This window comes from Prionailurus bengalensis, chromosome D2, assembly GCF_016509475.1.
Source record: "Prionailurus bengalensis isolate Pbe53 chromosome D2, Fcat_Pben_1.1_paternal_pri, whole genome shotgun sequence".
Taxonomy (NCBI): domain Eukaryota; kingdom Metazoa; phylum Chordata; class Mammalia; order Carnivora; family Felidae; genus Prionailurus; species Prionailurus bengalensis.
In genome coordinates, this window is record NC_057351.1 from 81,108,207 (window position 1) to 81,134,591 (window position 26,385).

The 26,385-nt window shown below is 47.3% G+C and overlaps 2 protein-coding genes and 1 long non-coding RNA gene across 4 annotated transcripts in view; 2 read left to right on the forward strand and 1 right to left on the reverse strand.

Annotated features, from left to right (window-relative positions):
- FANK1 (fibronectin type III and ankyrin repeat domains 1) overlaps positions 1 to 23,235 on the forward strand; it is a 104,114-nt gene extending 80,879 nt beyond the window's left edge. For both annotated transcript variants that reach the window (XM_043597838.1, XM_043597839.1), the window contains 9 exons: positions 3,411 to 3,535; positions 10,861 to 10,942; positions 11,944 to 12,018; positions 13,165 to 13,230; positions 19,195 to 19,360; positions 21,888 to 22,031; positions 22,558 to 22,635; positions 22,842 to 22,886; positions 22,989 to 23,235. In XM_043597838.1, coding sequence (XP_043453773.1) covers positions 3,411 to 3,535; positions 10,861 to 10,942; positions 11,944 to 12,018; positions 13,165 to 13,230; positions 19,195 to 19,360; positions 21,888 to 22,031; positions 22,558 to 22,635; positions 22,842 to 22,886; positions 22,989 to 23,054 — 847 coding nt within the window. In that variant the 3' untranslated portion in view covers positions 23,055 to 23,235. The remainder of the gene's footprint in view (positions 1 to 3,410; positions 3,536 to 10,860; positions 10,943 to 11,943; positions 12,019 to 13,164; positions 13,231 to 19,194; positions 19,361 to 21,887; positions 22,032 to 22,557; positions 22,636 to 22,841; positions 22,887 to 22,988) is intronic.
- The window catches only part of ADAM12 (ADAM metallopeptidase domain 12), a 350,864-nt gene continuing 347,599 nt past the window's right edge, over positions 23,121 to 26,385 (reverse strand). The window contains exon 25 of the transcript XR_006299872.1: positions 23,121 to 23,297. The gene's annotated coding sequence lies outside the window, so the exon portion shown is untranslated. The remainder of the gene's footprint in view (positions 23,298 to 26,385) is intronic.
- LOC122493377 lies at positions 23,735 to 25,784 on the forward strand. Its single transcript, XR_006299876.1, has 3 exons — positions 23,735 to 23,838; positions 24,766 to 24,874; positions 25,741 to 25,784. It is a non-coding gene; the product is annotated as an uncharacterized LOC122493377 (long non-coding RNA).

Genomic DNA, 26,385 nt, shown 5'->3' on the forward strand with positions numbered 1-26,385 from the left:
GTGGAGTCTCCATTTCTGGAAGGATGAAGGTCCAGCTCTTCAGACGATGCCTTTCGCCGTTGGCCCGAACCTGCCTTTCTGGTTGTCTCTCGTTTCTGAGCATGAATCTTCCAGTGAGATCTGTTTACTGTCCTTTGAATAGGCCTTGACTTCTCCTGCATGCGTGGTCAGCCGTTTTCCCTGATCGGACCAACCTCCCTGCCCCTTCCTTTCTTCCTCGTAGTCAGACTCAACCTGGACTGAACAACTCTTTACTAGCCTATTGTCTACCCCTCTAAATTCCTATGGCAACTGTGCATTTTGTTCATGAATCATTCATTCATGGTTATCATGCATTTCATTCAGTCAGTCAGCATGTATTAATGAGTATCTACTGGGGGCCAGACATCGTTCTGGATGCTGGGGATGCGCACCGAACAGAGACACCCTTTCCTCCCTCATGCTCAGAAAAACAATAAATAAGGGACAGAAGTGAAAATAGAGGGTAGGTCAGATGGTGATAAGTGCAAGGAGGAAAAGCATAGGGGAAGTTGGGGGTTTGGAGCAGAGGTAAAGAAGGCTTCCCTGAGAAGGTAACATCTGGGTAAGAAGGGAGGGATGTCCGGAGCCTTGCGAGGATCTGAAAGAACATTCCAGGCAAAGGAAACAGCAAATGAGATGGGCCTGTGCCTGGTATGCATGTTCCAGGAACCCTGAGGAGCGGAGTGAGTGAGGAGAGCCACGTAGCATGAGGTCAGCGAGACGATGGCAGGTAGTCACCGGGGTCCGTGGGCCGGACAGAGCTGTGGCTTTTACCCCGAGAGACGGGAAAGCCAGTGGAGACCATTAATCTGAGGAGGGGCGGCCCGGCAGATGCTTTCTGACGATCACCCTGGCTGCTGAGGCGGGAACAGGCTTCAGGGAGGTGCTCTTGCCCTAAGTGAGGTGGGGGGATGATGGAACAGAGTGTGAGAAGTGGTTGAACTCGGGATGGTTCTAAAGACAGACTGGAAGACTTTGCTGGTGGCTCAGATACGACACGGGAAGGAAGGAGCGGCTTCAAGGGGGCTGAAGCTGTGTCTGCGCCTCCGGGACAGGAGCGCTGTGCGGCGTGAAACCTCAGAACCTCTGTGCTTTGGACGACAGTTTATTTCCCCGCACGAAATCCCCACTGTGTCGGCCGTGGCTCCCTTCCACGCTGTCCTCCTCCCACATCCGCCTGGGCTGATGGAGCCGCCTCTGCCTGACTGTTGACAGTCACTGTGGCAGCGGGCAGAGGCCAGGGCACGCTGTTTCTGGAAGCTTCCATCCAGAATGACAGGTTTCACTCCTGCTTCTGCTTCATTGCTCGAAGCAGATCCTACAGTTATGTCTGGGTTCAGCAGGACAGGGTTACGGAACCCTCGGGAGGGCACCGAATACTGGGGAACGGTGATCCAGTCTTCTGCTGGTGGCACCGAGGCGTTGGGCCCGGGCAACTCAAATAACAAAGATGGGAAGACGGGGAGGAGCAGAGCTCCGTTGGGACGTGGGCTGGAGGTGGAGACATCGGAGCAGCTGGGGAGATCGGGCTGCGGGAGGGTCAGGGCTACAGAAATGAATTTCAGAGTCGCCAACAGGAGGCTGGATTGGAGCTGGGGTGGGGTGGGGGGAGCATAGAGAAATGGCAAGTCTGGCAACTGAGTCCTTAGGTGTTCCAGTATTTGGTTTCTTTTTTCTTTCCTTTTTTTCTTTTCCTCCCTCCCTCCCTCCCTCCCTTCCTTCCTTCCTTCCTTCCTTCCTTCCTTCCTTCCTTCCTTCCTTCCTCCTTTTTTCTTTTCTGTTTTATTTTCCTTTCTCTTTTCTTTCTAGACAGAGACAACACGAGTAGGGGAGGGGCAGAGAAAGAGAGGGAGAGGAATCCCAAGCGGGCTCCAGCTCAGTGCAGAGCTCAGCACAGGGCTTGAACCCACAAACCGTGAGATCATGACCTGAGCCGAAATCAAGTCAGATGCTTAACCGACTGAGCCGCCCAGACGCCCCTGGGATCTTGTTCCTCACGTTCCATGTTTGCTGAGCTGCTGTGTCAAATATTTGCTTATTGACTGATAACGAAAATACGGGCGTGCGTTATGCTTTCCTCTAGATTGTTTTGTCTGTTTAGGTACCGCGCCTGGGCCGTGGGAAGTTGTGCTTCTCCCACAGGCTTGCTGCGCGGCCTCTGCTAGTCCCCCCCCCCATGGCTGGGCTGCGGTCCTTGTGGAGTACGGCCACCGGCAGCGGTGTCCCTGGGCCCCTGTGTGTGTCAGGTGCTCTCCTTGGGGTCCTCTCGATGGAAGCGAGAGCCTCCAGCCTTCCATTAATGTGCTCAGTAACTTCTGCTTTCAGAACAGTTGTGCAATTTCTCTTTCCAGGGGTTACGAAGGAGCTGCTCGCTTCAGGGCGACCTTACAATATTTGGCAACATTGGGTTTTATCGGGGGCACTTTTGGCTTCATTTTGGCTCAACTATGTTGAGTCTTTGACCCTTGACATCGAATTCCACCGAAGCTGGGGTATTATATTCAATTTGAGCTCCTAAAGGTCTTTTCATGTGCCACAAAGCCAGGGTTCACTTTCTGATTCACGTACCTATAGATATGGCTTTATGCTCACCTAATGACAAAATCCACTTAACTCTTGAGACCATGTGCCAGCCTGATACATTTTAGGTGGTGACGACGATGATCTTTGGACCATGCGGTTTTTCTGAATATCTACCTTGGTTTTAGAGCTTTCACTTTGATGGCAAATATATTTATACCGACTTTCAACCCTTCTGTTTTCTTGGATTCTTAATTCAGATTTTTTTTATTAAACAAATTTTTTTTGACGTTTATTTATTTTTGAGAGAAACATGGAGCGTGAGCAGGGGAGGGGCAGAGAGAGGGAGACACAGAATCCAGAGCAGGATCCAGGCTCTGAGCTGTGAGTACAGAGCCCGACACGGGGCTCGAGCTCACGGACCACGAGATCACGACCTGAGCCGAAGTCGGATGTTTCACCGACTGAGCCACCCGGGTCCTCCCCTCCAATGTTTTTTTCTTAATGCTGTTGGTATCATTTCTTCACTGTCTTCCTTACCGTTTCTTCTTTGTTGATGTGTATCAGTTACCTCTTGCTGTGTAACAAACTGCCCCCAAACTTAGTAGTTGTGCTTAAAGCAAAAAAAAAATCATGTGTTTGCTCCCGATTCTACGATTTGGGCAGGGTGGGGAAGGATGGATGCGTGACCTGTCCTTTGCCCTCAGGGCCCTCGCGGTCTAGCCTTGGAGACTGACCACAACCAAGATGGGGTCATAGTCGACGCAGCCCGCGTTCACAAAGCACTTCTGCTTGGTCTTTTAGGGACTCTCAGAGTGTGCCGATTCGATCACCTGGTATCATCATGACGCGTGTCTCCTCTCCTCTAGGGGATATGCGACAAAGCATGTTGTGGAGGGTCTGGAACCACGCACGCTGTACAGATTTCGGCTGAAGGTCACCAGCCCCTCTGGAGAATATGAGTACAGCCCGGTGGTCTCGGTATCTACGACCAGTGAGTACACGCACGCGGAACTCATTTACCTAAAAGTCAGCGAAGACGATAAGCGGTGCGGAGGTAAAAATATCCTGCCTGTTGCCCGGCCTTCCTGGAAACAGACACGGGTCCACTTTTGAACACCGGGACGACATTGTTTATGGGCCAGGCCTGGCCGCTGCGTTGAGGGAAGTCTGCTTGTGCTTTAACAAACGGGGAGAACCGTGCTGGGGCCGGCACCACCCTGTGAGTGCACATTCAGTACCAAAGGGTGGGGTCCCCTGTCTTGGGAAATGGGCCGCAGGGGTGTGGGCTGAGAAACAGGCTGCCTGTTTGGGTGTCTTCAGCGGAGGAGGTCTCCAAAGCGGTTTGTCCGTTTTGGACAATTTCAGTTCTACGTCTTGACACACACATCTGATTTCCGGCGATGCCGTGAGTGAGGAAGACTGAAGAGCGTGGCTTCCATAGGTGGGGCGGGCTGTGCCGCCTCTGACCAGCACGTCCTTTCCCCAGGTCACGTTTGAGGGTGTGAATATTTTTTGTGATCGGTGATTTTTTTTTTATTATGAATGAATGAGTGAATGAATGATTTTTTAAATTTATTTTGAGAGAGAGCGAGTGGGGGAGGGGAAGAGTGAGAGGGAGGGAAAGAATCCCAAGCGGGCTCTTCTCTGTTAGCGCAGAGCCCCCCATGGGGCCCGAACTCACAAACCACGAGATCGTGACCTGAGCCGAAGTCAAGGGTCGGAGGCTTAACCGACTGAGCCACCCAGGCGCCCCTCTGTGATTGCCACTTTAAAACGTTTTAAAGATGTGTGTGTGTGGTAAAGATTAAAATGGTCAGGAATGTTCTTCGTGGCCTGCTCGCTGAAAACACACATCTTTTTTGAGTTGCACAAAGAAAATCTTCCTTTTGTGAGTAAAAGTAATTTAAATGTATTCACTTTGAGAGAGAGAGCATGAGCAGGGAGGGGCAGAGAGAGAGGGGGAGAGAGAGAGAGAGAGAGAGAGAGAGAGAGAGAGAGAGAGAGAGAGAGAGAATGAACCCCAAGCAGGCTCCATGCTGTCAGCACAGAGCCTGATGTGGGGCTTGAACTCATGGCCTGGTGAGATCATGACCTGAACTGAAATCAAGAGTCAGATGCTTAACTGACCCACCCAGGTGCCCCTCGTAAAAGTTACTTTAAAGTTTTAGTGAATATTGCATTTGGCATGTTTGTGTGTACATGCACACACACGTACGTATATATTATATATATATCATATCATATATATATATATATATATATATATATATATATATATATGATTCAGGTTGTGAGCCTCTAAGATCTTCATTGCAAACAAGGCACTGGGGAGTTGGGTCTTAGCTTGGCAAACTGAGAATTCAGCGACAGCCGTGAGTCCTGTACTTCCCCCAAGGTGCTCCTCTCACTGCGAAGGCCCAGAATTTCAGAGGAGAGTTTGGAAGGGAAATGGTCAGTTACAGAGACACAGGTCCGGAAAGAGGGCTCGTCCTTAACGTGGTGGCCACGGAAGCATTTTCTTCATATGGGGGTCAGGTTGCTCCTGGAGCTTTTAGGGGAAAGAAAGGAGGCAGAGCGTGGCCTCTGCTGTGTTGAGGGCAGGCACGGGGAAGGGAGGAGCAGGGACGGGAGGAAGGTTAGCCAAGGAACCTGCTGTTTGAATAGAGTCTCTGTAGGGGATGCTGGGCCAGCATGCTCCCCGCCGTCCTCTCTCCCCAGCCGCCCACAGGCCACCCTCACACCCCACTGCCTTCGTCCCTTCTCTCTGGAGCGTTCCCACCTTGGAGCCCCCGTTCCTGGCACCCCTTCCCCTCCTGCCTGCTGAGCCCGCTCCACAGGTGGAGCCTGGGTGGTTCCTCGTGCTCCCCACCGTCTGCCATGCGCCTCCCTCAGCACACAGCTTCGTCTCACCGCTTCTGATAACACTCTGCATCTTATCTTATGTATTTTTCATCCTCTTTGTCTCCCACCAACTTGTGTGCTTCAGAAAGGAGGCTGGGATGGGACGGTCATCTAGCGTGTAGAGGCCCATCTCGCATAGTGAATTTTTTTTTAATGTTTTTATTTATTTTGGAGACAGAGAAAGACAGAGCGTGAGCAGGGGAGGGGCAGAGAGGGAGGGAGACACAGAATCTGAAACAGGCCCCAGGCTCCGAGCCGTCAGCCCAGAGCCCGACGCGGGGCTCGAACTCATGGACCGCGAGATCATGACCCGAGCTGAAGTTGGACGCTTAACCGACTGAGCCACCCAGGTGCCCCCCAGCTAGCATATTAAAAGTACCATCTGGAATCTTAGAAGTCCCGTCTACCCATCCAGCATGTAGAAGTCCACAACAAATGGGTGGATGGGCGGTGGGTGGAAAGGCCCAGAGGCAGGATTAGGATGAGGAGAAACACTAATTGTCTCAGTTCACACTCACGTCTCTCGGGAGATGGGCATGTTTCCCCCCTGGCTGGGGCGAGTCCACGTGAACCGGCAAGGTGAGGGTGAACGGGACGCAGGACCCGCCACGGTGAACCTCGGGTGGCACTGGCATCTTTTGTCATACCACGTCAGGGCAGGGGCTTCTGGGCCTTGTGGCCAGAATTGACGGGGTGTTTGGGTACCATTGGGAGCTCTTTAGGAAGGGCAGAAACCTTAGTCCCTTTCAGCTGACGGGGCTTGTGCCGCCTTCTTGCCAAGCTGGCTCCCGAGAGGCGGCCACGGAGAGCTGGTCCAGTAGTCCAGGGCATCTGTCACTGCGGTCCATGGCTTCCATGGGTCATTAGACAAGACCTGCTGCGGGGACCAGGCGTGACGGAGATGTGGTTCCTGGTGATGACCGGGGTACTGGGGCTTGCGGAGCATTTCTCTGTCAGGTCACAGCGCAGTGCTGCAGCCCAGACGCGGCCTCGGGGGCTCTCCTGGGTGACGAGGGTCAGGTACCGCCTTCCTGCTGGCTGCTGCTCTCCTGTACTATTATTATATTTATAACACCCACAGCAGACTCCCTCAAGGAGGGCAGATCATGCTAAACAAAGAATTACAAATGTGAATATTCTACAAAACCAGTAAAAACGCTTCTGTGGGCTGATCATTTGCATTTAGTTTGAAAGTGTTTTAATGAGTCGCAAAAGCATGTACTTTGTTTGAATAAAGGATGCTCAGCTTTTTTTTTTTTTTTTTTTTGAATTCCAGGTAAAGTACACGAGACTCTTGCTTAAATGAGGCATGCAATTTTAATCAGTTGGGCCCTTAAAAAGAGAAAAACAGCTGCTGCTTGCTAATTGGCAAATATCTCCTCCAATGAGCTCATCATTTATTCACTGCTTCTAATAGAGACTTAAATTCCACCAAGAAAGGTGTTCCCCCGTTGTGATATCTGCTGGCATATGTGTGGCCGAATGACCCTTTTACAGAACAGGGCGATGGCTTTCTGCCTTCTCCTCCTGGGGGGCCCCTCATGTGATCCTGCCTGAGGAGTTCCATCCAGCGTAGGTGAGCATTCCCGGACATCCTCCCCACGGGCAGTATCCATTCTGTGTGTGTGTTTGTCATTGCAACACTCGGGGTAAACATTAGCTAAACAAGCCCACAGAGGCAAAGCCTGCCTTTATAGTCAATTGCACTTGACTGATGGCAGTCCCTTGGGCCAGGCCCACAATGTCTTAAAGGATTCAAGGGTAGGAGGAGTAGAACATTTGGCTCACCTGGAATTTCCTTTTTTTTCGGGGGGGGGGAGGGACTCCCGTTTATGGGGGGAGATAGAAACGCTCTGCACTGCGAACATGAGCCTTTTCATTTCTGTTTCTCTGTCAAGTTCGCATAAACCGGGACTGTTCCATTCCTTGGTTGATTCACATCTGGTGCGAACCCTCAGAACCTCTTTGCCTTCCTGGCAGTTTTCTGAGACGGGTTAATGAGTTAACGCTGCGGATGATAGTTTTTTATGTCCCGAATGATGGTTCTTGCTTCCTTTTGCTCAGTGAAACTCAGCAAGGAATGATGAACAGTTTTGCTGTGTTCCTTCTCTTCCGTGAGACGTCCTTTTGTTTTCAGATCAAGTTACGAGGGCACTGGTTACCTCTTGCAGAAGCCGGACTAGGCGATACGTTCATTTAAATTATGTCCTACTCTCAAAGTACTCCAGTCTTGGCTGCACGCAGCACTCAAGCTTCTAAGCCCAAAATGAGCTTCTTCCATTTCCCGATATTTGCATGCCGCGGGGCTTTGTGGGTAGGACGCACCAGGGGGTGCCCCCTACTGGGACAGCTGTACAGGTCATGTCAGACAGATGATGCGGATTGGAGGCAGTCGGTGCATAAATATGCTGGGATACCACGAGTGCTTTTAGAGCTTTCTTTAAAATCTCAAGAAGTTAGCACTTTTCTGGAGCGTTTTAGTCTCTGGCATTCCCTTTCCTCGAACACTTTGTGAGGGGGATCATAGTTGTTTATTTAAGAAGTCTGCTTATATTCAAGGTTTAATACGATTGGAAGCATGCGATGGCTTGGTCAGCTACCTCCCACCCGAGGAAGGAGCGTGGCCTTGTGAAAAGACTCGTTTTGAGGTCCGATGTTGCCCACTCCTACCTGCTGGACCTTGGACAACTCGCTCAGCCTTCCTGGCTCTCCATTTTGTGTTCTGAAGAAGAGTCTAGGAAGCCTTGTGTCGAGTCCTAGGTAGAGCTTACTCAGTAGGATTTGAGTTAAGATGCCATATTCTAAAAGTCAGTAGGACTAGGATGAGCTTCCTGTGTTCTTCTGGATGAGTCTATGCAAATTGCTTGTTTTTGTATTTTTAGTGGGGATTGAAGTTTGAGAGTCACAGGAGGGGGGGCTATTTGGTGGGGTAGCAGACGCACAGTTGCCCTCCCGCTCTTCTCCTCCTATCTGAAGAAGAAAGGGAAACCTTCCATGGGTTTGTCAAGTATGGATGGGTCACCTAATAGATCACTTGAAGTCCATATTACCCTAGCCCAGAGTTACTCAACATTGGCACTTTTGACATTTGGGGGCTGGATCATTCTCGTCCTGTGTGCTGTAGGATGTTTGTCGGCCTTCCTGGCCTCTAGCCAACGGATGTGACAACAAAAAAAACGTCTCCAGACTTTGCCGAATGCCCTCTGGGGGCGTGGGGAGGGTGTACAAAACCCTGCTCCCTTCCCTAGCCCCCAGGTGGAACCCCCAGGCTAGCCATGATCTTCCTGGGAAGGCCCGGGGACAGTGGTGGGTCCTGTCCCTTGACATTTTATCATGATACTTTTATTTGAAGCTTTTGGCCTAAAAATATGTGGGGAATGATGAAAAGGAAGTACAATGTGGCTAAAAAAATCTTTAGGAGATTGGCAAGCTCTAGCAGACAAAATTGTTATTTCAAAACGGTTTTAACTTGGCTTAACTTTATTTTTACCAGAAGAAAGGGTATCAGTTAAAAGGTCACTCTGATAGCGATCCCTACATTCTTCTGTCCCCGGTTTCCCAGCGAAAATCCTCCAAGGAAACCGGCAGGAAAGTGGCTCCAGTGCCCAGGAGCTGACATCCCACAGAGTTTTTCTACCATAAGGAGCAGGAGCAGGGAGTTTTATTTTCCACCGGGCAGCGATGCGCAGGGGGCCTCTGCAGAGAGGGCGGTGAGGTGGGGGGTGGGCCCCAGGAAGCAGTCTGGGGTGCAGTGTAGGGGGTGGGTGTTTTAGGGTTTAGGATACTAAAGGGAGGGGAACTGCTTGTCTCGTTGTCTCTGGTCAGTGTCGAGACCGGACGTGTGAGTTACTTAATGAACGTTTGTTGAATGAATGAATGAATGAGACCTTTGAGCTGCCGGAACTGGGGATTATCAACTCGGTACCCATCTGGGTCAGGTGCTAAGTGCGTGTAGGGGGCTGGGCGTAGGCAGAAGAGCATGGTGGGGCTGTGCCGCCTAAGGGCAGCCGCCACGCCCTAATGCCACCAGCTCGACCACAGACCCGTGTTGGATATTAACCGGGTGCCAGGTGCTGTTCTGAGTGCCTCCCTTGTGTCTCATTTAAGTGTAAGTGTTCACACAATTAGGACGTCCATGTGAAACAAGTCAAGTCGTGGAACAAATGCCTTGAAAGATGGGCTTCCCTCACCTGGTGCTTTTTCCTCCCACTCTGCTCATTTCTGAACTTCAAGCCTTTTCTCCTCTCTGAGGAGTTCCTGTTCTCCAGCACAGAGGGACGCCCTCCCTTCTGCCCCACTTCCCGTTGTGCCTTGAGTATTTTGCAGAACCCTCTTCCTCGCTCTTCTCCACTTGGCAGGCTCTCCCCCACAATCGGGCTTTCTCACGGCAGTCCCCCTCTGTGAATGAGCCCTTCCTGCCCCCGGAAGCTCGGGAGAGACCGGGCCAACCTGAATGTTACATTCTTGGGAAGAACTGAAATTTAGGATTTCAAGTATCAAAGCAATTTAAAGCAGATTTTTTTTAAAGGTTTTTTTTTTTTTTTTAATTTTTTTTTTCAACGTTTTTATTTATTTTTGGGACAGAGAGAGACAGAGCATGAACGGGGGAGGGGCAGAGAGAGAGGGAGACACAGAATCGGAAACAGGCTCCAGGCTCCGAGCCATCAGCCCAGAGCCTGACACGGGGCTCGAACTCACGGACCGCGAGATCGTGACCTGGCTGAAGTTGGACGCTTAACCGACTGTGCCACCCAGGCGCCCCTAAAGGTTTTATTTTTTAAAATTTATTTTTGAGAGAGAGAGAGAGAGAGAGAGAGAGAGAGAGAGAGAGAGAACATGGGAGGGGCAGAGAGAGAGGGAGAGAGAATCCCAAGCAGGCTCCGCCCTGTTAGCATAGAGTCGGACGTGAGGCTTGAACTCCCGAATCGTGAGCTAAACCCAAGAGTCGAACGCTTAACCGACGCAGCCACCCAGGCGCCCCTATATCGAAGCAATTTATTTTTATGGTCTCTTCAAGCAGTTTAGTGACTCTTTGGCAAACAAAACCATATTGTGACGATAGTGGGGCTTTTCCTGGCTCATAAGAGGCGTGTATTAAGTCTTAGGAAATCTGAAAGGATTATTTTCACATACCAAACCACACTCACAAAGTAATACTCTTAGAACTCGAGACTATCCCAGGTCCTTAGGACCATCTAAATGCTCTTAATCTATGGAAACAAGGTCTTTTTCAGTAAAAGAAGTTCAATAGGAAACCGAAGATCTACTTAACGGAATAGCCAAGTGCCTTCTTGGAGGTGAACGTGTGAGCATCCACTCCAGTCCACTGGGTGGGGGGCGGGGGGGGGGGGAGGTAGCCAGGATGAATCTTCTCTCTGTGATTTTGGATGACTGCTTTCCATCTTCTTTGTTCAGGAGAACCCATAAGTAATGAGCACTTTCATCGAGCTGTCAGTGTGAATGATGAAGATTTGCTGGTTCGAATACTTCAAGGAGGGTGAGAGAAATCTGCCTTAATTTTTTTTTTTTAATTTTTAATGCCCAGCAAGCGCGTAAAATCACACTTACTTCCCCCGGATTTTCCACGCCTTCGACATTGCTCCAAAATTGATCTCCGGTGACTAGTGTGAGTTCAGCATAGTTAATAAAGATGACCTTTATGCCCCGTGTAAATCCTATATTTTATAATTATCTAATGAAAATTGAAGATGAAAATGAGAAGTCTGGGTGTCCTGTGTTCTTTCCCAGAAATAGTTTCTGACTCTGGCTTCTCTGCCATAGCGTTTAGGCACCTTTCACCCCCAAGGTGCCCATATTTATCTCATTCCTGATGAAATTAAGGAATCATGACATCAGCTGTTTCTTGTTCAAAAGGTTGGTAAAACGCTCAAAGAAAGCTGGCAAATACAGTGGCTACCGGTGGGACGTTGAGGCTGCCTCCTAGTGCAAAGGGGACGATGTAACTTAGATTCTTTTTGAATATCAATAGTTTGGAGTGTGTGAGAAGACCGGTCATTTGCGAGTAGGGCTCGGTATCCCACAAAAAGCCAAGGCTTCTAAACTGGTAGAGTTTAAGAGCTCTGCTTTCCTCCTCCAGTGGCAGCGTTTCTTGTCCGTTAGGTGAGATGGGAGATGCATGTCTCCCCCAGTGTAGGCTCGTGGTGGACCAGTGTCTGAACTGAAGACCGTGTCCCCTGCTACAGGCGGGGGAGGTACTCCTCATAGAGTGTTCCAGCTGGTGGCATCATGGTTCTGAGTTGAAGGGATTGCTTAGTCTAAGTGAAATCACAACACTTTTCTCTCCTTGTGCCTTTGAATCCTTTTAAAATATTTGGCGGGGCAGTTGAAGACCACAGAAACTTAACGGCCCAGAAGAAATTGGAATTTTGGGGAAAGTGAATCATTGTAGCCACCTGTGCCCTGCGCGAGACAGCAGCGGTGACTCTCCAGGGAGCCATGCCAAGCACGTTAATCTCTTTTCTCCGTGTTTTTCCCAAGAAACGTTAAGGTGGATGTTCCCAATAAGTTTGGTTTTACCGCCCTGATGGTCGCTGCCCAGAAAGGATATACCAGGTGGGGCTCCTCCTCTCGTATCTCTGAGTGGTTGAACATTTGTCTTTCCCCAAAGGCTCCGGTCAGAATATGGGCGGGGAGGGAACAGAGCATGCAGGAACCCCACTTCTTCTCCCTTTCCAAAACTGTGCCATGTAAGGGCGGAACAAAAACTAAGCTGTGTTTTTTTCCTTTTTTAACTTTTTATTTATTTATTTTTCTTTTTTTAATGTGTTTTTTTTATGCCTTTATGTGTTTTTTGTTTATTTTTGAGAGAGGGAGCATGTGTGTGAGCGAGTGGGGGAGGGGCAGAGAGAGACAGAGAGAGAGAGGGACGGAGGGAGAGAGAGAGAGAGAGGTGGGGACAGAGGATCCGAAGCGGGCTCTGCGCTGACAACAGAGAGTCCGATGTGGGGCTCGAACTCACGAACCGTGAGATCATGACCTGAGCCGAAGTCAGATGCTCAACCGACTGAGTCACCCAGGTGCCCCTCAGCCGTCTTAATCACGAAGTTCTACAACAAGCAGGAGGCCATGTAAAAATGTATAAATCCTATGGTGAGGAAGAGAGGTAGCCACTTAATTGTACTTTGTAATATATTTTATTTGTCCCAGGAAAACCGGTTAATGGAATTTGAATTTCGTCAGAAAACAATAGAGGGGAAGGGATATCGATTCTGGAAAACCAACTTTCCTGATAGGTTGCTAAGATATAATTTTCACTGACACACTCCATTATCTCTATGCCACGCAGAAGCATAAATACGAATAGCTTATTTTTCAATCATGTTTATATTGAACTACTTAAGTGCCCATTTTGGAAAAAAAGACCTATATTTTATCAAATGCTGCCGTTCGAAAATCTATTTAAAAGGGTCATTAAAGTGACAGTGGATTAGTTTGATAGTACAATGCGTTTCATGTGATATACTTTGTTTCCAATGAATAATTCATGTGAGGGATAGACTCCCCCTCCCCCTTTTTTTGGTGTTGAAGGGGTAGTTTTCTGGTTTAAAAACCTCCTGCCTTCGAAGCCAGCTGGCCTCTGAAGATAAGAAAGTATGGAGATGGGTCTTAAATGTAGTGCTGTTTATGGTTAGTGCATCATCCTGGGTTCCTACCCATCAAAGCTACGGATCTAGTGACATTCAAGTTTGTCTCCTTTAGGCTTGTGAAAATCCTCGTTTCTAATGGCACGGATGTGAATCTGAAGAACGGGAGTGGCAAGGACAGGTAGGTGGCTAACGTGCCCTGAAATGTCCCCCGACTTGTGTGACTAGGCTTGTGCCCAGCGGGTTTTTGATCCAACCCAAATATTTGATGCAGTTTCTTTCGACAGGACTGTATCCCAACTGAAAGATGTCGATGACAAAGGCTGGCTTGTTCATTGGTATACTCATCCCTTCGTTCAGCAGGGTGTTTATGGGCCACAAATTATAATGCACGTACCCTCAGTCAAAGATACGACCCGAGAACTTTGTGCGGCAAAAGCTCGGGGTGCAGTGTGGGAGAAGTTTTCGAAAAGATCGTGCAACTTGGCAACCTATATTTAGAGAGATAAAAGAATGTTCTACAAGGACTTAAAAATAATCACTGTTCTAGCGATTAGGTTTAATTAACTAATTCTAAGCAACCAGTAGTTGTTGGGTAGAACGGTGTGGAAAACGCAAGGGCTTTGCTCAAGGAGCTTAGAGTCACATCAGAGTGCAGCTCAAAGGTGTGTGCCCTACAGACTAGTGTCTAAGGGTGGCTACAAAACACTGGTCACCTTTGGTGGGCCACAAGGGAAATATAGCAATTCCTAAGCTCAGAAAGCCTAACCCACTACAGGCTATGAACACACACAGTAATGGATTTTAAGGAATGCTTAAAAAAATCCCTTAAAAATTTAACAAGTTTTCTGAGTAACCCTTGGGTTAATTTGGAATTAAGCCTTCAACTCAAGAAGTTTGAAAAAGAATACTACCAACTTAAAATACGGACCTTGAGAGGTAGGAAAGAGGAAAGAAAAGGAGAAGTTGATTAGAAAACTGAAGGATTGTTTGGGGCACCTGGGTGGCTCAGTCACTTGAGCGTCTGTCTGATTCTTGGTTTCGGCTCAGGTCGTGATCCCAGGGTTGTGAGGTTGAGCCCTGCATCGGGCTCTGCATTGAGTGTGGAGCCTGCTTAAGATTCTCTCTCTCTCTCTCTCTCTCTCTCTCTCTCTCTCTCTGTTTCTCTCTCTGCCCCTCCCCTGCTTGTGCCTTCTCTCTAAAAAATAAAGTTAAAAAAAAAGAAAATAGAAAGATTGTTGCATAACGTAAAAGCAAAAAAAACGCAAATTGCTGCATAAAAAAAGCTACACAATAAAATGGACCAATTTATTACAAATCTGAGAAAAATTAGAATTTTGAAATGGTACATAGCCATAGTTAGAAGATCTTTTGGAAATTTAAGAAGAATAAATAGAATTTTGGAAGGGCCCGTAATAGTGGCGATAGAGGAAATCTCCATGTAAAAAGAAAATGGTGCACTTGTGTCTATGGTAGTAGAGTTGAAAATTTCATGGAAACTATCTTTTCGATGATACCTTTTCTGAGAAAATTTACAAGACCAAAACCAACCCAAGGCGCAGAAAATCTGCAGCAACCAATATCCATGGAAGACATGAGAAAATTATTAAAGGATTACCTCCAGCACAGGTTCTGTGGCTTGACGGTTCTACCCATAAGCTTGCTCAGATTTTAGGCACCGATGACTTTGAACTTTTCCAGAGCAGAGAGGAAGTTGGAAGGTTACAGAGGATAACCTGACTGCTAAAGTCTGATACAAAGAAAGCTGCTCATGTGTTGATATGTACACAGGTATTGATGTCTCTTCCATCCCAACTCAGAGGATGATGCAGGAGGGTAAGGAGGTCTAGATTAGGAAATTTCTTAATATAATGCTTCCTGTTAGTAGACCAAAGGTGAAAACCTGTGTATGTGTAGACACAAAACAAAAATTTGGTGCAACTCGGCCCCTTTAGTAGTTAGAGTATCTTCGTCTTTAAAGTGCAGGATGCTGGGGCGCCTGGGTGGCGCAGTCGGTTAAGCGTCCGACTTCAGCTCAGGTCACGATCTCGTGGTAAGTTCGAGCCCCGCGTCGGGCTCTGGGCTGATGGCTCAGAGCCTGGAGCCTGCTTCCGATTCTGTGTCTCCCTCTCTCTCTGCCCCTCCCCCGTTCATGCTCTGTCTCTCTCTGTCTCAAAAATAAATAAACGTTAAAAAAAAAAATTTAAAGTGCAGGATGCTTTCAGTCCTGTCATAGCGTCTGGTACATGAGAGGACCTGCCTCTGCTGATGAAGTGAGTCCTTTGATTCCATCACACCAAGTTGTGTATCGTGGAAGACGGTCAGCCGGTATCCTTCTCAGTGTTGACAGATTCCTTTTAAAACTTAGTAGTGAAGCCCACGAGAGTGGGTGAGAGCCAGATAGCTTGATGTCAAATCCAGATTCCTCTATGTTCCGGGCGTAGGACGTTGATCAGGTTACTTAACCTCTCTGACCTCAATTTCCCCGTCTACAAGATAAGGGTAACAATTCGAGAATTGTGAGCCCTTAACAAGTCAATATATGAAATGCATAGAACGGTGCTTTGGCATCTGGTAACTACACGTTGTATGTTATTTCGTGATCGGTATTCTGGAACACCGATCAGTCTGGCGAGATATGAAATGGAGTAAGAGTTCTGCACCTTCCTTGCAGTCCCCAAGAGAATCAGCTTTCAAATACTTGGACTTGATAAGGAGGTTCGGTAAAGGGGCCAGCTACAAGATAAAGGAAGAAATCGTCTTAAATAACAGCAATAACCAGTTAATAAATATAATGAGGGAAGCAAAATAGAATAGAAGTATCTAAGGAAAGTGAGAAATTTGTATTCAAAGCCTATAAAAAGTACTGAGAGATCTAAAAGTTTAAAAAACAGGGACATATTCCATATGCTAGGATGGCAAGACTGAATCCTGTAAAATTTTCAGTTTTTCCCAGATTAATAATATATTGACCCAGTATCGCCTCACAAGGAATTATTCTTGGGAGCCCATCAAAATGGTTTTGTGATTCACCTGGAAGAACGAAGGGACGACAACAGCTATTACCTTTGTTGGAGAGAAGTGTGGAAAGACTTTGGACAGTTATTAAAATGCCTTAGAAAGTTATAGTAATTAATATAGTATGATCCTGGCATAAATACTTGGAAACAAAGATCTATAGTGTGAAATAGAAATAGGTCCCCATGGATGTAAGAAGTTTATGATGATGGGGGCAACACAGCCTAATGAGGAACATGTTAGAGAAAGCTATTTGAAGAAAAATTAAATTCTGGCCTTATATAGCCATGCACCCAAATAAATTCCAGATGAGTTAAGAATTAAATGTAAAGGGCACCTGGGTGGCTCAGTCGGTTAAGCGTCCGACTTTGGCTCAGGTCATGATCTCACAGTTCGTGGATTCGAGCCCCGCGTCGGGCTCTGTGCTGATGGCTCAGAGCCTGGAACCTGCTTTGGATTCTGGGTCTCCTCCTCTCTGCCCCTCCCCTGCTTGCACTCTGTCTCTCTCTCTTTCTCTCTCTCTCAAAAATGAATAAACATTAAAAAAAATAATTAAAAAAGAATTAAATGTAAAAAACAGAACCATAGAAAACACAGTATATATCTATCTGATCTTGCAACGGGAAAGGCAAAATCATAGATATGTCACTAAGGAGAAGATTAAAAGCACCTAACACATTTAAAAAAAAGCTTAATTACAAACTTAAGGGTAGTCTGGGGGAAAGATTTGCAAACACATTATAGAGGAATGACTGGCATCTTTAATCTAGAGAAAATCCACATACAACTCCCCCCACCACCAAAGACACACAGTAGAAAAGAGCAGTTCACACAAAACGACAATTCATAGCAGAAAAAATTAAAAAGCTAACATGCAGAACTGCTAGTAATAAAAATTACAAGCGTATTGTCCTATTGTTAATTGAAAAATGATAGTAGGGGCACCTGGGTGGCTCAGTCGGTTGAGGTCAGGCCTCAGCTCAGGTCATGATCTCGTGGTCCGTGGGTTCGCGCCCCACATGGGGCTCACTGCCGTCAGCCTGTCAGTGCAGAGCCTGCTTTGGATCCTCTGTCCCCCCTCTCACTGCCCCTCCCTCGCTTATGTGCACATGTGTGCTCTCTCTTTCTCTGTCTCTCAAAAAATAAAACGTTAAAAAAATGTTAGTAGTGCTGATGTAGGTGAATAAAATGGGCTCGTGTTACTCAGATGCAGTTGACCAAAGTGTAAGTTGATGTACTCTCTGTGGAAAGCGATGCATCTTAAAGGGAGCCTGAAACAGCTGCATGAAGCATTGGCAGTCTACGTACTCAGCAAGCACCGCACGCCTTGGGCAGGTCAAGGGCCCGCTGGCCCTCTTCCGGGAGTCTCCAAGAAGTGAAGGCCTGCATCAGGATACAGAAGTGTGGACGTCTGGTTCCAGCCCAGCCTAGGCTTGGGTCTCAGAGCTGGACATTGTCTTTATCACTCAGAGACTTTGTAGAATTGCCCTCTTGGGAAGACCTTCCTCCCCCTCAGCCCCGCTATTAGCGAAGTTGCAAGAACAGTACAAATGAATTTCTATATACTCACCACCTAGGTTTGGCAGTTGTTGAATCTTAGCCATATTTGCTTCTCTGTCTACATTTTTAGTAGCTTTTAACTATTTTAAGGCTGGTAGGCACCATAACCCTCTACCCCTCAATGTTTCAGTTGCCTAAAAACCAGGCCGTCAACCTGCATAACCTAAGACACTTCACACGGATTCCTCGACATCGCTGATGCTCCCGTCACTTATTCAGGTCTCCTGACTTGCCCTCCAAAAGGTCACCATGGCTTTATTAGGGAGGGGGCTATGGGGCAAGACCATGATCCAACTAAGGCTCATACATGACATCTGGTTGTCCTATCTGCTTAATCTCTTTTATTCTAGACTGGTCCTCTGTCCATGTTTTTTTTTGGTTTAAATATTTAATTTTTCTCCTAGCAATGACATTTTGAGGAGACCAGACCAGTTATCCTATAGAATGCTCTTTGTTCTTGAGTTGCCTAGTTGTCTCCTACTTGCGGAGGCAGCGTTCACCTTGTTCATTTGTCCCTTTATTGCCAACGAAGTTAAAATTAGGTGTAAAGGCTTGATGAGGTGCAGGTTAACTTTCAGAGCTAGTGTTGTGACTATCCATCAGGAAGGCATGTTGGCCCACAGTTGGTGATTCTAGGTTTGCTCATTTGGTTCAAGTGTAATGACTAAACCTCTTCTTTGTAAAAATGTGGTTTCCCACTGAAATCAGCAAATTATCGACAGGCTGATCATTTGGCATGGCGTGAGTGTCCTGTGCTCCCTTAACCTTTTACCCAACAATTTTGCCATCCACTGATGGTCCTTGCCCAAATCAATTATTTAATTTGGAGTTGCAAAAGTGTGACTTCCTAATTCTGTAATTCCTTCCATGTTGATTAGCTGGCAGGCTTCTATGACAAAGGGCTTTCCCTCATCAGCTGAGGATAGTCTACATTTCATTCTACAAAGGCAGACTAAATGTTTAATTATTTTCTTTAAATACCAATATTTAGAGTATGGAATTGGCCAAATAGCCATCTTCAATAATGTCAAAGGAGTTATTTTCTCCCCTCTATTTTTTTTTTAATATCTTCATGGACTCATGGATATTTTTAAATCCAATGTCTTACTCAGTTACAGTGATACTTTATTTTTTTGTAATTGCAATATAATTCACACACTCCTGTAAAATTTGGCACTTAAAGAATGTATTAACAAAGTTGTGCAACCCCTGCCACTGTATAATTCCAGAACATTGTCAATCAGCCCAGAAAGAAGCCCTCTCTACTCCTTGGCAGTCCCTCCCCACTTCTTCTCCCCCAGCCCCTGGAAACAGCTAATGTTCCGGTTCTATCCCTGTGGGTTTGCCTGTTCTGGGCATTTCACGTAAATGGAATCCTAAAATATGCCTTTTGTGTCCAACTTATTTAGTGCAACGTCTGAAGGCTTTTTCAACATTTCACATGAATAACCTTTGGGGCTCTTCTACTCACGTTAGGATTTCTTGGTTTAAGCCGTGGAGGGTGAGATGTGGACCTGAGTTTGGCAACTGCACTTACAGCTAATGCTGCTGCCTCTATATGTTGCAGTCTGATGCTTGCGTGCTACGCGGGACACCTGGATGTGGTGAAATATCTCCGAAGACACGGTGCTTCTTGGGAGACCAGAGACCTAGGAGGCTGTACGGCTCTGCACTGGGCCGCGGATGGAGGCCACTGCAACGTGATCGAGTGGATGATAAAAGATGGCTGTGAGGTACGGGATCTTCCTTGTCAACTACACCTGTGTCCTTAAGACCTTGAAACTCTGTTCCACAGGGTTGAGGAGAAGCAGAGTCTTATGTGGATGCCCTTGATTAGTTCAACTTAGAAATGCTGCAGAAAGTTCTCCGACTTCTCAGTGAGAAGGTTCCGGAAGCCTTGGGAAAAGAGATGACCGTAGAATTGATAGGATAGTGAAGCTTCAGATTGTCATGGAGGTTTGTCTTGTGTAGGAAAAAACAAAACAAAACAACTGATGAATCCAGAGCTGGACCTGACCATGCTTCCATTTTGGTTGTTCCTTTGTTCATTCGGTCATTATCTGTTCACTCGGTCTGTCAGCAAAACTTGACTGAGCACCTGCCACGTACCAGAGACTCTCTTAGGTGCTGTAGACACAGGATGTCAAGAACCCTCACAGCCATAGGGCTCTTTGTTGACATTGGAATTAGACTCTCTTTATTCTTGGGTTGCTTTAAAGATTCTTCATCACAAAACCCTTCCAAAGAGCAAAGGGATCATGTCACAAACAGAGCATTTCAGCTCCTAGAGCCTTTATCTAGAAGCAGGCGGGTGGGTATCCTTCTGGTATTTTCATGTTATCAGAAAGTACAAATTTGGTTTAGCAAATAGGATCGGCATTGTTTGGACTTCTGTAGCGGTTTGAAGGTCAAGAAGAAGGATTAGCTCAATCATGGTGATTGCTGGTAACTTTGAGAATTTTAGCGCAAGACTGGAAAGAAGTTAAATAAAAATTTCAAAGCCCAGAAGTAAGGAATCGTGGCAAACAAAATGCTGTCCTCACTGAGATTGCCAGATGGCGGAGAGCACTGAGAACTGAAACCGTTGACCTGGAAAATAAACCCAAACTGGGAAAAGTCATGTCTCTTGGAAGATGTGGGCGGATTTGTTCTAGCTTGTCCCTGAAGCGTCTTTGAGGGAAGCCCAGGCCTAATTGTGGGGTCTCACTGGCCCCTGCTGATGCCTTCAGCGGCCTGAGGAAGGGGCCCCTTGAAGGAAAAACTTCAGTCGTTAAGGTAATTCCTTTTTATTACGTTTCTTGTTATCTTTGTTTTAGAAAGCTGCACAAGAGGTCGGAAGGATTAGCCTGTGGGCCTCGGTGGCAGGGCCGGGCCCCACCCACCTTGTGTGGTAGTGAGAACCTCAGTCTCCTCGTTTGGTTTATGATGAACTCTGCTCATGCTTTGGTCCCAGTAAAAGTCTGTAGTTAAAAATGGGTGTTGACCTTTGCTGAAAGAAGGGCGTGTCTCCGCCATGATCCTTTAAATACTGTAGTTTTGGAAACACAGACTTTCTGGGCTTCAGATACGAGCACACTTATTGGGGGTAAATTCTCTTTCCGTAGCGCTGGAGTTACATGAATGCGTCCACTGAAGATCTCTACGTGGCTGGCGGGGGGCGGGTAGCTGATGTCAACATGAGTGCCTCCGTGTTTTTGCCAGAGGGGTCACCCATTGTTTGGGTGACTTGGCTATAGGAGGGATCTGGGAGCCAAGCAGGGCATTGGGGCCACCCTTCTGGAATATGATGATTTTATACCAACAGCGGCTGACTTGTGTGGGGAACCATCTCCGCATTTAATGAGCCATGTGACCTCGGGAAAGGCGTTTGACTTCTCGGGGATTTGGTTTCATCATTTGTAAAGCATCAATAAAAGCACCTACCCCTAGTTAACCCTCAGAACCAAACGAGAAAACGTGGGTCAACGTTCACCGGAAGACGGCCTAAAGCACGACGATGTAAAACAAGGCGGTTATTTTATTATTTCAACATAATGGAGTCTCTTGCTCCAAGGTTATTTGTTATTTGCATGACAAAGAGGTGCAAGTCCTAATGATGTTGCAGAGGATAATCTCATCCATACAAATAACCTGCAGCGTTTCCAGGACTTACTGGCAGTTTCTGGTTATGTTATTCCATTCTAGTGTTTTACTAACATCTTTGTGTAATCCTTCCGTAACACAGTTAGGGGTGTTTGTGTGTGTCTGTACACACACACATTTTTTTTTAATGTTTATTTTTGAGGGGGGGGGAGAGGGTGGGGGAGGGGCAGAGAGAGAAGGAGACACAGAATCCGAAGCAGGCTCCAGGCTCGGAGCGGTCCGCACAGAGCCCCGTGTGGGACTCGAACTCACGGTGAGATCATGACCTGAGCCAAAAAGTCTGACGCTTCACCGACTGAGCCACCCAGGCGCCCCAAGGGCGCTTCATTTTTTCTATTCCGTCTTTCAACCATTTGAACGAAACGTAGATGAAGATACCAGTGGGAGGTCCCGGGGCCTCCCCACACCCTGTACAGGTGCCTGAACACAGCACCTCACTGCATGTGAGTGTGCGGTCTGTGGGCACGGTCCCCTTGCTCCTCCCCGTGTCTCAGTCCTCACCAGCTCTCCAACTCGGGGGCAGGGGGGTTGGGTCAGTCACCATTCCTTTATAAGTTTCTGATGAATACTTTTAGGAAAAGAGACTGGACTCAGGGCAGCTCTTCCTCTGGCATAAAGGTAGACGCTGCGGACACGGGTTCGGGATGGACCCCGCTCATGAGGGTGTCTGCGGTCTCAGGAAACCAGAGGGTAGCCTCTCTGCTGATCGAAGCGGGAGCGGACGTGAACATGAAGGATAAAGACGGAAAGACCCCTCTAATGGTATGCCACCCTTCAGAAAACAGCCCGGCTTTGTGTGCGCCATTGGGAGGAGAGCCGCTTCTGTACTTAGCCAATTCTGGTGAATTCGGCCGTGCGCGAGCCCTGGGCCTTGGCTGCCTGTATGTATTCCCCACCAGCCTGTAGTGAAGGCATGACAAGGTCACTACAGTAGTTTTGTTGTCTTCCTACAACTCTTTCCTTAAGGATTACCAGCCCCAGCCCCCTGGGCCTTTGCAGGGTCCCAACAGATCTGTTAAAGCAAAGGATGTGCTGCTTTCTGTGCTGGTCCCGCCTGGCGTTTCTCTCTCGTGTCATCTTCTTGGGGAGAAAGGCAGACTCTGCTTCCGTGTCCCTGGTGCTCACCTTCGCCCCAAAGCCGCGGTGGCCCTGGCTGGCTCTCTGCCTTCTGGAGAAATCGGCTGGCCGATTTTCTGGGCCCGCCTGCACGGGGTCCACCCTGACCACCGGCCGCGTCCTCCGCAGGGAGGGCGGCCTCTCTCACCCCCCGCTGACTTTTGTTTCTCAGGTGGCCGTGTTGAATAATCACGAGGAGTTAGTCCAGTTACTTCTTGATAAAGGGGCAGACGCAAGTGTAAAAAATGAGGTAAATAACTCCTTCTTTATCTAAAGTCTTTCCCTGGAGGAGAAATATATACATATATATGCATATATACCTATATACGTATATACATATGTATATACGTGCACATATATATATACGTATATATGTACATGTATATACGTATACACACACACACACACACACACACACACATGCATATGTATAATCTTTGTTGTTTTCACTTTCAGTTCGGCAAAGGTGTCCTAGAAATGGCCAGAGTTTTTGACAGACAGGTTGGGATGCTCTTGGTGATTTTCAAGGCTAATTTTGTGGTACTTTTAACATAAAAGAGCCCCGGACCCTTGGATTACCTTCATCTGTTTTTGTTTCTCTAGAACGTGGTCTCCTTATTAGAAGAAAGGAAAAGAAAACAAGTGGCGAAGAAGCCCTCTGTCTGCTGAGCCGGGCCCCACGTAGCCCGACAGCCCCGAGGAAACAACGTCCCACGTTTGACTATTTGATTTTACTTCTTTGATTGGTTTGATTTTTTTTATTTGATTATTTATTTTCGTTGAAGGTTCACCGTGACTTTTGTAACGTACGACTGTTTCCCACTTTGAAATACATCTTTTTACCTACGCACGCGGGCCTGTGGTGTCCTCACTGGGCGTCTCCGGCACGGGGATGTTTTCTTGCACTTGGGCCTTTTGGAGTGAGACACGAAACAAAATATTTATGCACTGGAGCTACACAAACATACATGGATCTCCCACTTTCCGCTCCCCCCCCCCCCCCCAAGGCTGTCCTCTGAGCCGCTCCGGGACCTTGTGGAAATTCTTCCCCTCATGTGTTTTCAATTATGACCTCCCCTCCCGACTCCGGGCCTTCCAGGCTGCGTGGTCAGGCTGGTGTTCCCTCCTGGAGGGACAGCTCCTCCCGAAAGCCCAGGAGGCCACGTGCAAAGCTTTCTCCTCAGCTGTTGGCCTCACATCAAAGCACAAGATCCATATTTCAAGACTCCGATTCCGCTCTATTAGAGGTGTTTGGTGGAGGGTCAGTCTGTTTTAGAACAGACCTGTCTGAGAATGTGTTTGCATATACTTCGGCCCTGACAATGAAAGGCCCAGCCTGCTGGCACAGTGACGCCTCTGCCGAAGAGAAGCGTCTTACGTTCCGCCGTCAGAGCAGCAGAAGGGTTTTTGATGCCGATCACGTGGTTGGGAGACCAGTAGGAATGAACCAGAGGTAGGTGTGCTGGTTGGGAGCTTAGGCACGCGTGCGCGGGAGCTTGAATGTGGCAGACACACACGCGAAGCGGGCCGAGTGGGCTAGCGGACCGCGTGCGTTTTGTGGCTCGGGGGACAAGCGGGTTAACAGCCCCGTGAGAAGGCCAGCTATGAAGGTCTGCCCAGGAGTGGAATTTTCTCTGTAAGGAAACACCGATGAAAAGGTAATTAAAGCTCTAAAGCTTTGGGGGGAAGGGCACAGAGAAAAAGCGCAGTTTTCTTGATGTTGGCAATGCTCAGCTTTATTCCACACAGTTTCTAGAATATCCACCTCAGGAATTGGATTCGTGGGTCATAGATCGTCCCTCTCCTTACGTACTTCATCAGTGTTTTACCTTTTGTACAAAAGCACATTCCTTTAAATTTGCCAGGTTAACTTTTTATTTTTTAGAGAAATCGTGAGCTGGGGAGAGAGAGGGAGAGAGAAAGGGAGGGGGAGAATCTCACAGGCTTCATGCTCTGTGCAGAGCCTGATGAGGGACTTGGTCCCACGACCCCAGGATTATGACTTGAGCCAAAATTAAGGGTCAGACGCTCAACCGATAAAGCCACCCAGGCGCCCCTGGATTAACTTTTTAAATCTCTCTCAAAAATCAGAGCACAGAGTCACAACTCTCCAAGGCCCCTGCATTTCGCCCCCAGGATCGGTGTTGAAATTCATCTCCATTTCGTTTCTCAGTCTGCCGTAGATCATAGTCACAAGCCCCCTCTGGGGCAAGAGTACGCATCCCTTCTTACTGACAAAACCTTGGCAACATGGTCCCATCTTCCTCACAGAAGCCTTGGCCACATAATGGGGGGACCTTGGTCAATGCGATGTTAACGGAAATGGCTCCTGCCCCTCTGAGCAGAAGTTTAAAGAATCCCCACGTCTCTCTTCTGCCAGGAGACCAGCTGTGACTCAGAGGGAGGCTGCACCATCAGCCCAGGGCCCCAAGGAGAGCAGAGCTGGCGCAGAGATGGGCGTGACCCGTGCGTAAGCAATAATCCTTGGGGTAAGTCACTGAAACTGACGGGTGGTTTCTTATCCCAGTGTAACTTAGCCGAAAATGACTGCTTCCGGGATCCTGTCGTACACTTGTGAGTTTAATTTTCCACAAATGACATTCGCATCTCTCAAGCCCTATGGTTTCTGGCCTTACTCAGATTCTTAAAAATTCAGGAATAGAAACTAAATCTTCTCAAACGTCTTTTCAGCGTCTCTGGTAACCCTAATAAGGCGTATTTCCCTGAAGTCTGTCGATTTGGTGACTTGACTAGATCTTAAGGGATTGAACCATCCTTCTCTTAAAATAATCTCACTGGAGATGGCAGTGGACTGCTGGATTCTTCTTGCTGGTGCTTTGTGTCTTTGCTTCTTATTTTTTTTCTTTAATGAGATTAGTGACTTATCTTGTGTTTTAATTTTCCCAAAGAAGCAACATATGGCTTGTGTTCCGCCATTTTGAATTTATTTTGTGGCTTAACGTACAAAATTTCATATATATATATATATGAAATTTAATATATATAACATAATATATAATATTATATAACGTATACATAATAGTTTTATGTATGGTTCTGTGTACCTAGTTTTCCAGAAGCACTTTGAAAGAAGGCATATTCCGTATGTTTGAAGTATCCCAATTTGATACCAGTTTGATGACATTATTAACTGAGGTCTTCCAGGTACTTATTTTTTGCCTACTGGCTTTCATGTGGGTGAAAGGTGGTAAGAAAGAGAGACCCCTTGTTACCAATCTCTAGATCTATTTTTCTTTGTATTTTCTGCAGTTCTTTTTGAAGTTGCATTCTATTTTTCTTTTTTCTTTTTTTTTTTTAATTTTTTTTCAACGTTTTTTATTTATTTTTGGGACAGAGAGAGACAGAGCATGAACGGGGGAGGGGCAGAGAGAGAGGGAGACACAGAATCGGAAACAGGCTCCAGGCTCTGAGTTGTCAGCACAGAGCCCGATGTGGGGCTTGAACTGACACCGCGAGATCATGACCTGAGCTGAAGTCGGACGTTTAACCGACTGAGCCACCCAGGCACCCCGAAATGCCTCTTTTATTTTATTTTATTTAAAATTTTTTTTTCAACTCTTTTTATTGATTTATTTTTGGGACAGAGAGAGACAGAGCATGAACGGGGGAGGGGCAGAGAGAGAGGGAGACACAGAATCAGAAACAGGCTCCAGGCTCCGAGCCGTCAGCCCAGAGCCCGAGGCGGGGCTCGAACTCACGGACCGCGAGATCGTGACCTGGCTGAAGTCGGACGCTTAACCGACTGCGCCACCCAGGCGCCCCTCTATTTTTCAAAAATTCATAAATTTCCATTAAACTTAGGTTTTCCTTCTGGGTAAGTCTGATGTCCACATTTCTACCCCCGCATGCTTGTGTTTTTGAATTTCTCCCCTTTGTAAATAAGGTGACTTGAAAAAATTATTTTGCTCGGTTATACACTTGACACTGTTCAAAACGAGTGTCTTGTCCTCCTCCCCTCTGTGTCTGTTTAAAGACACCT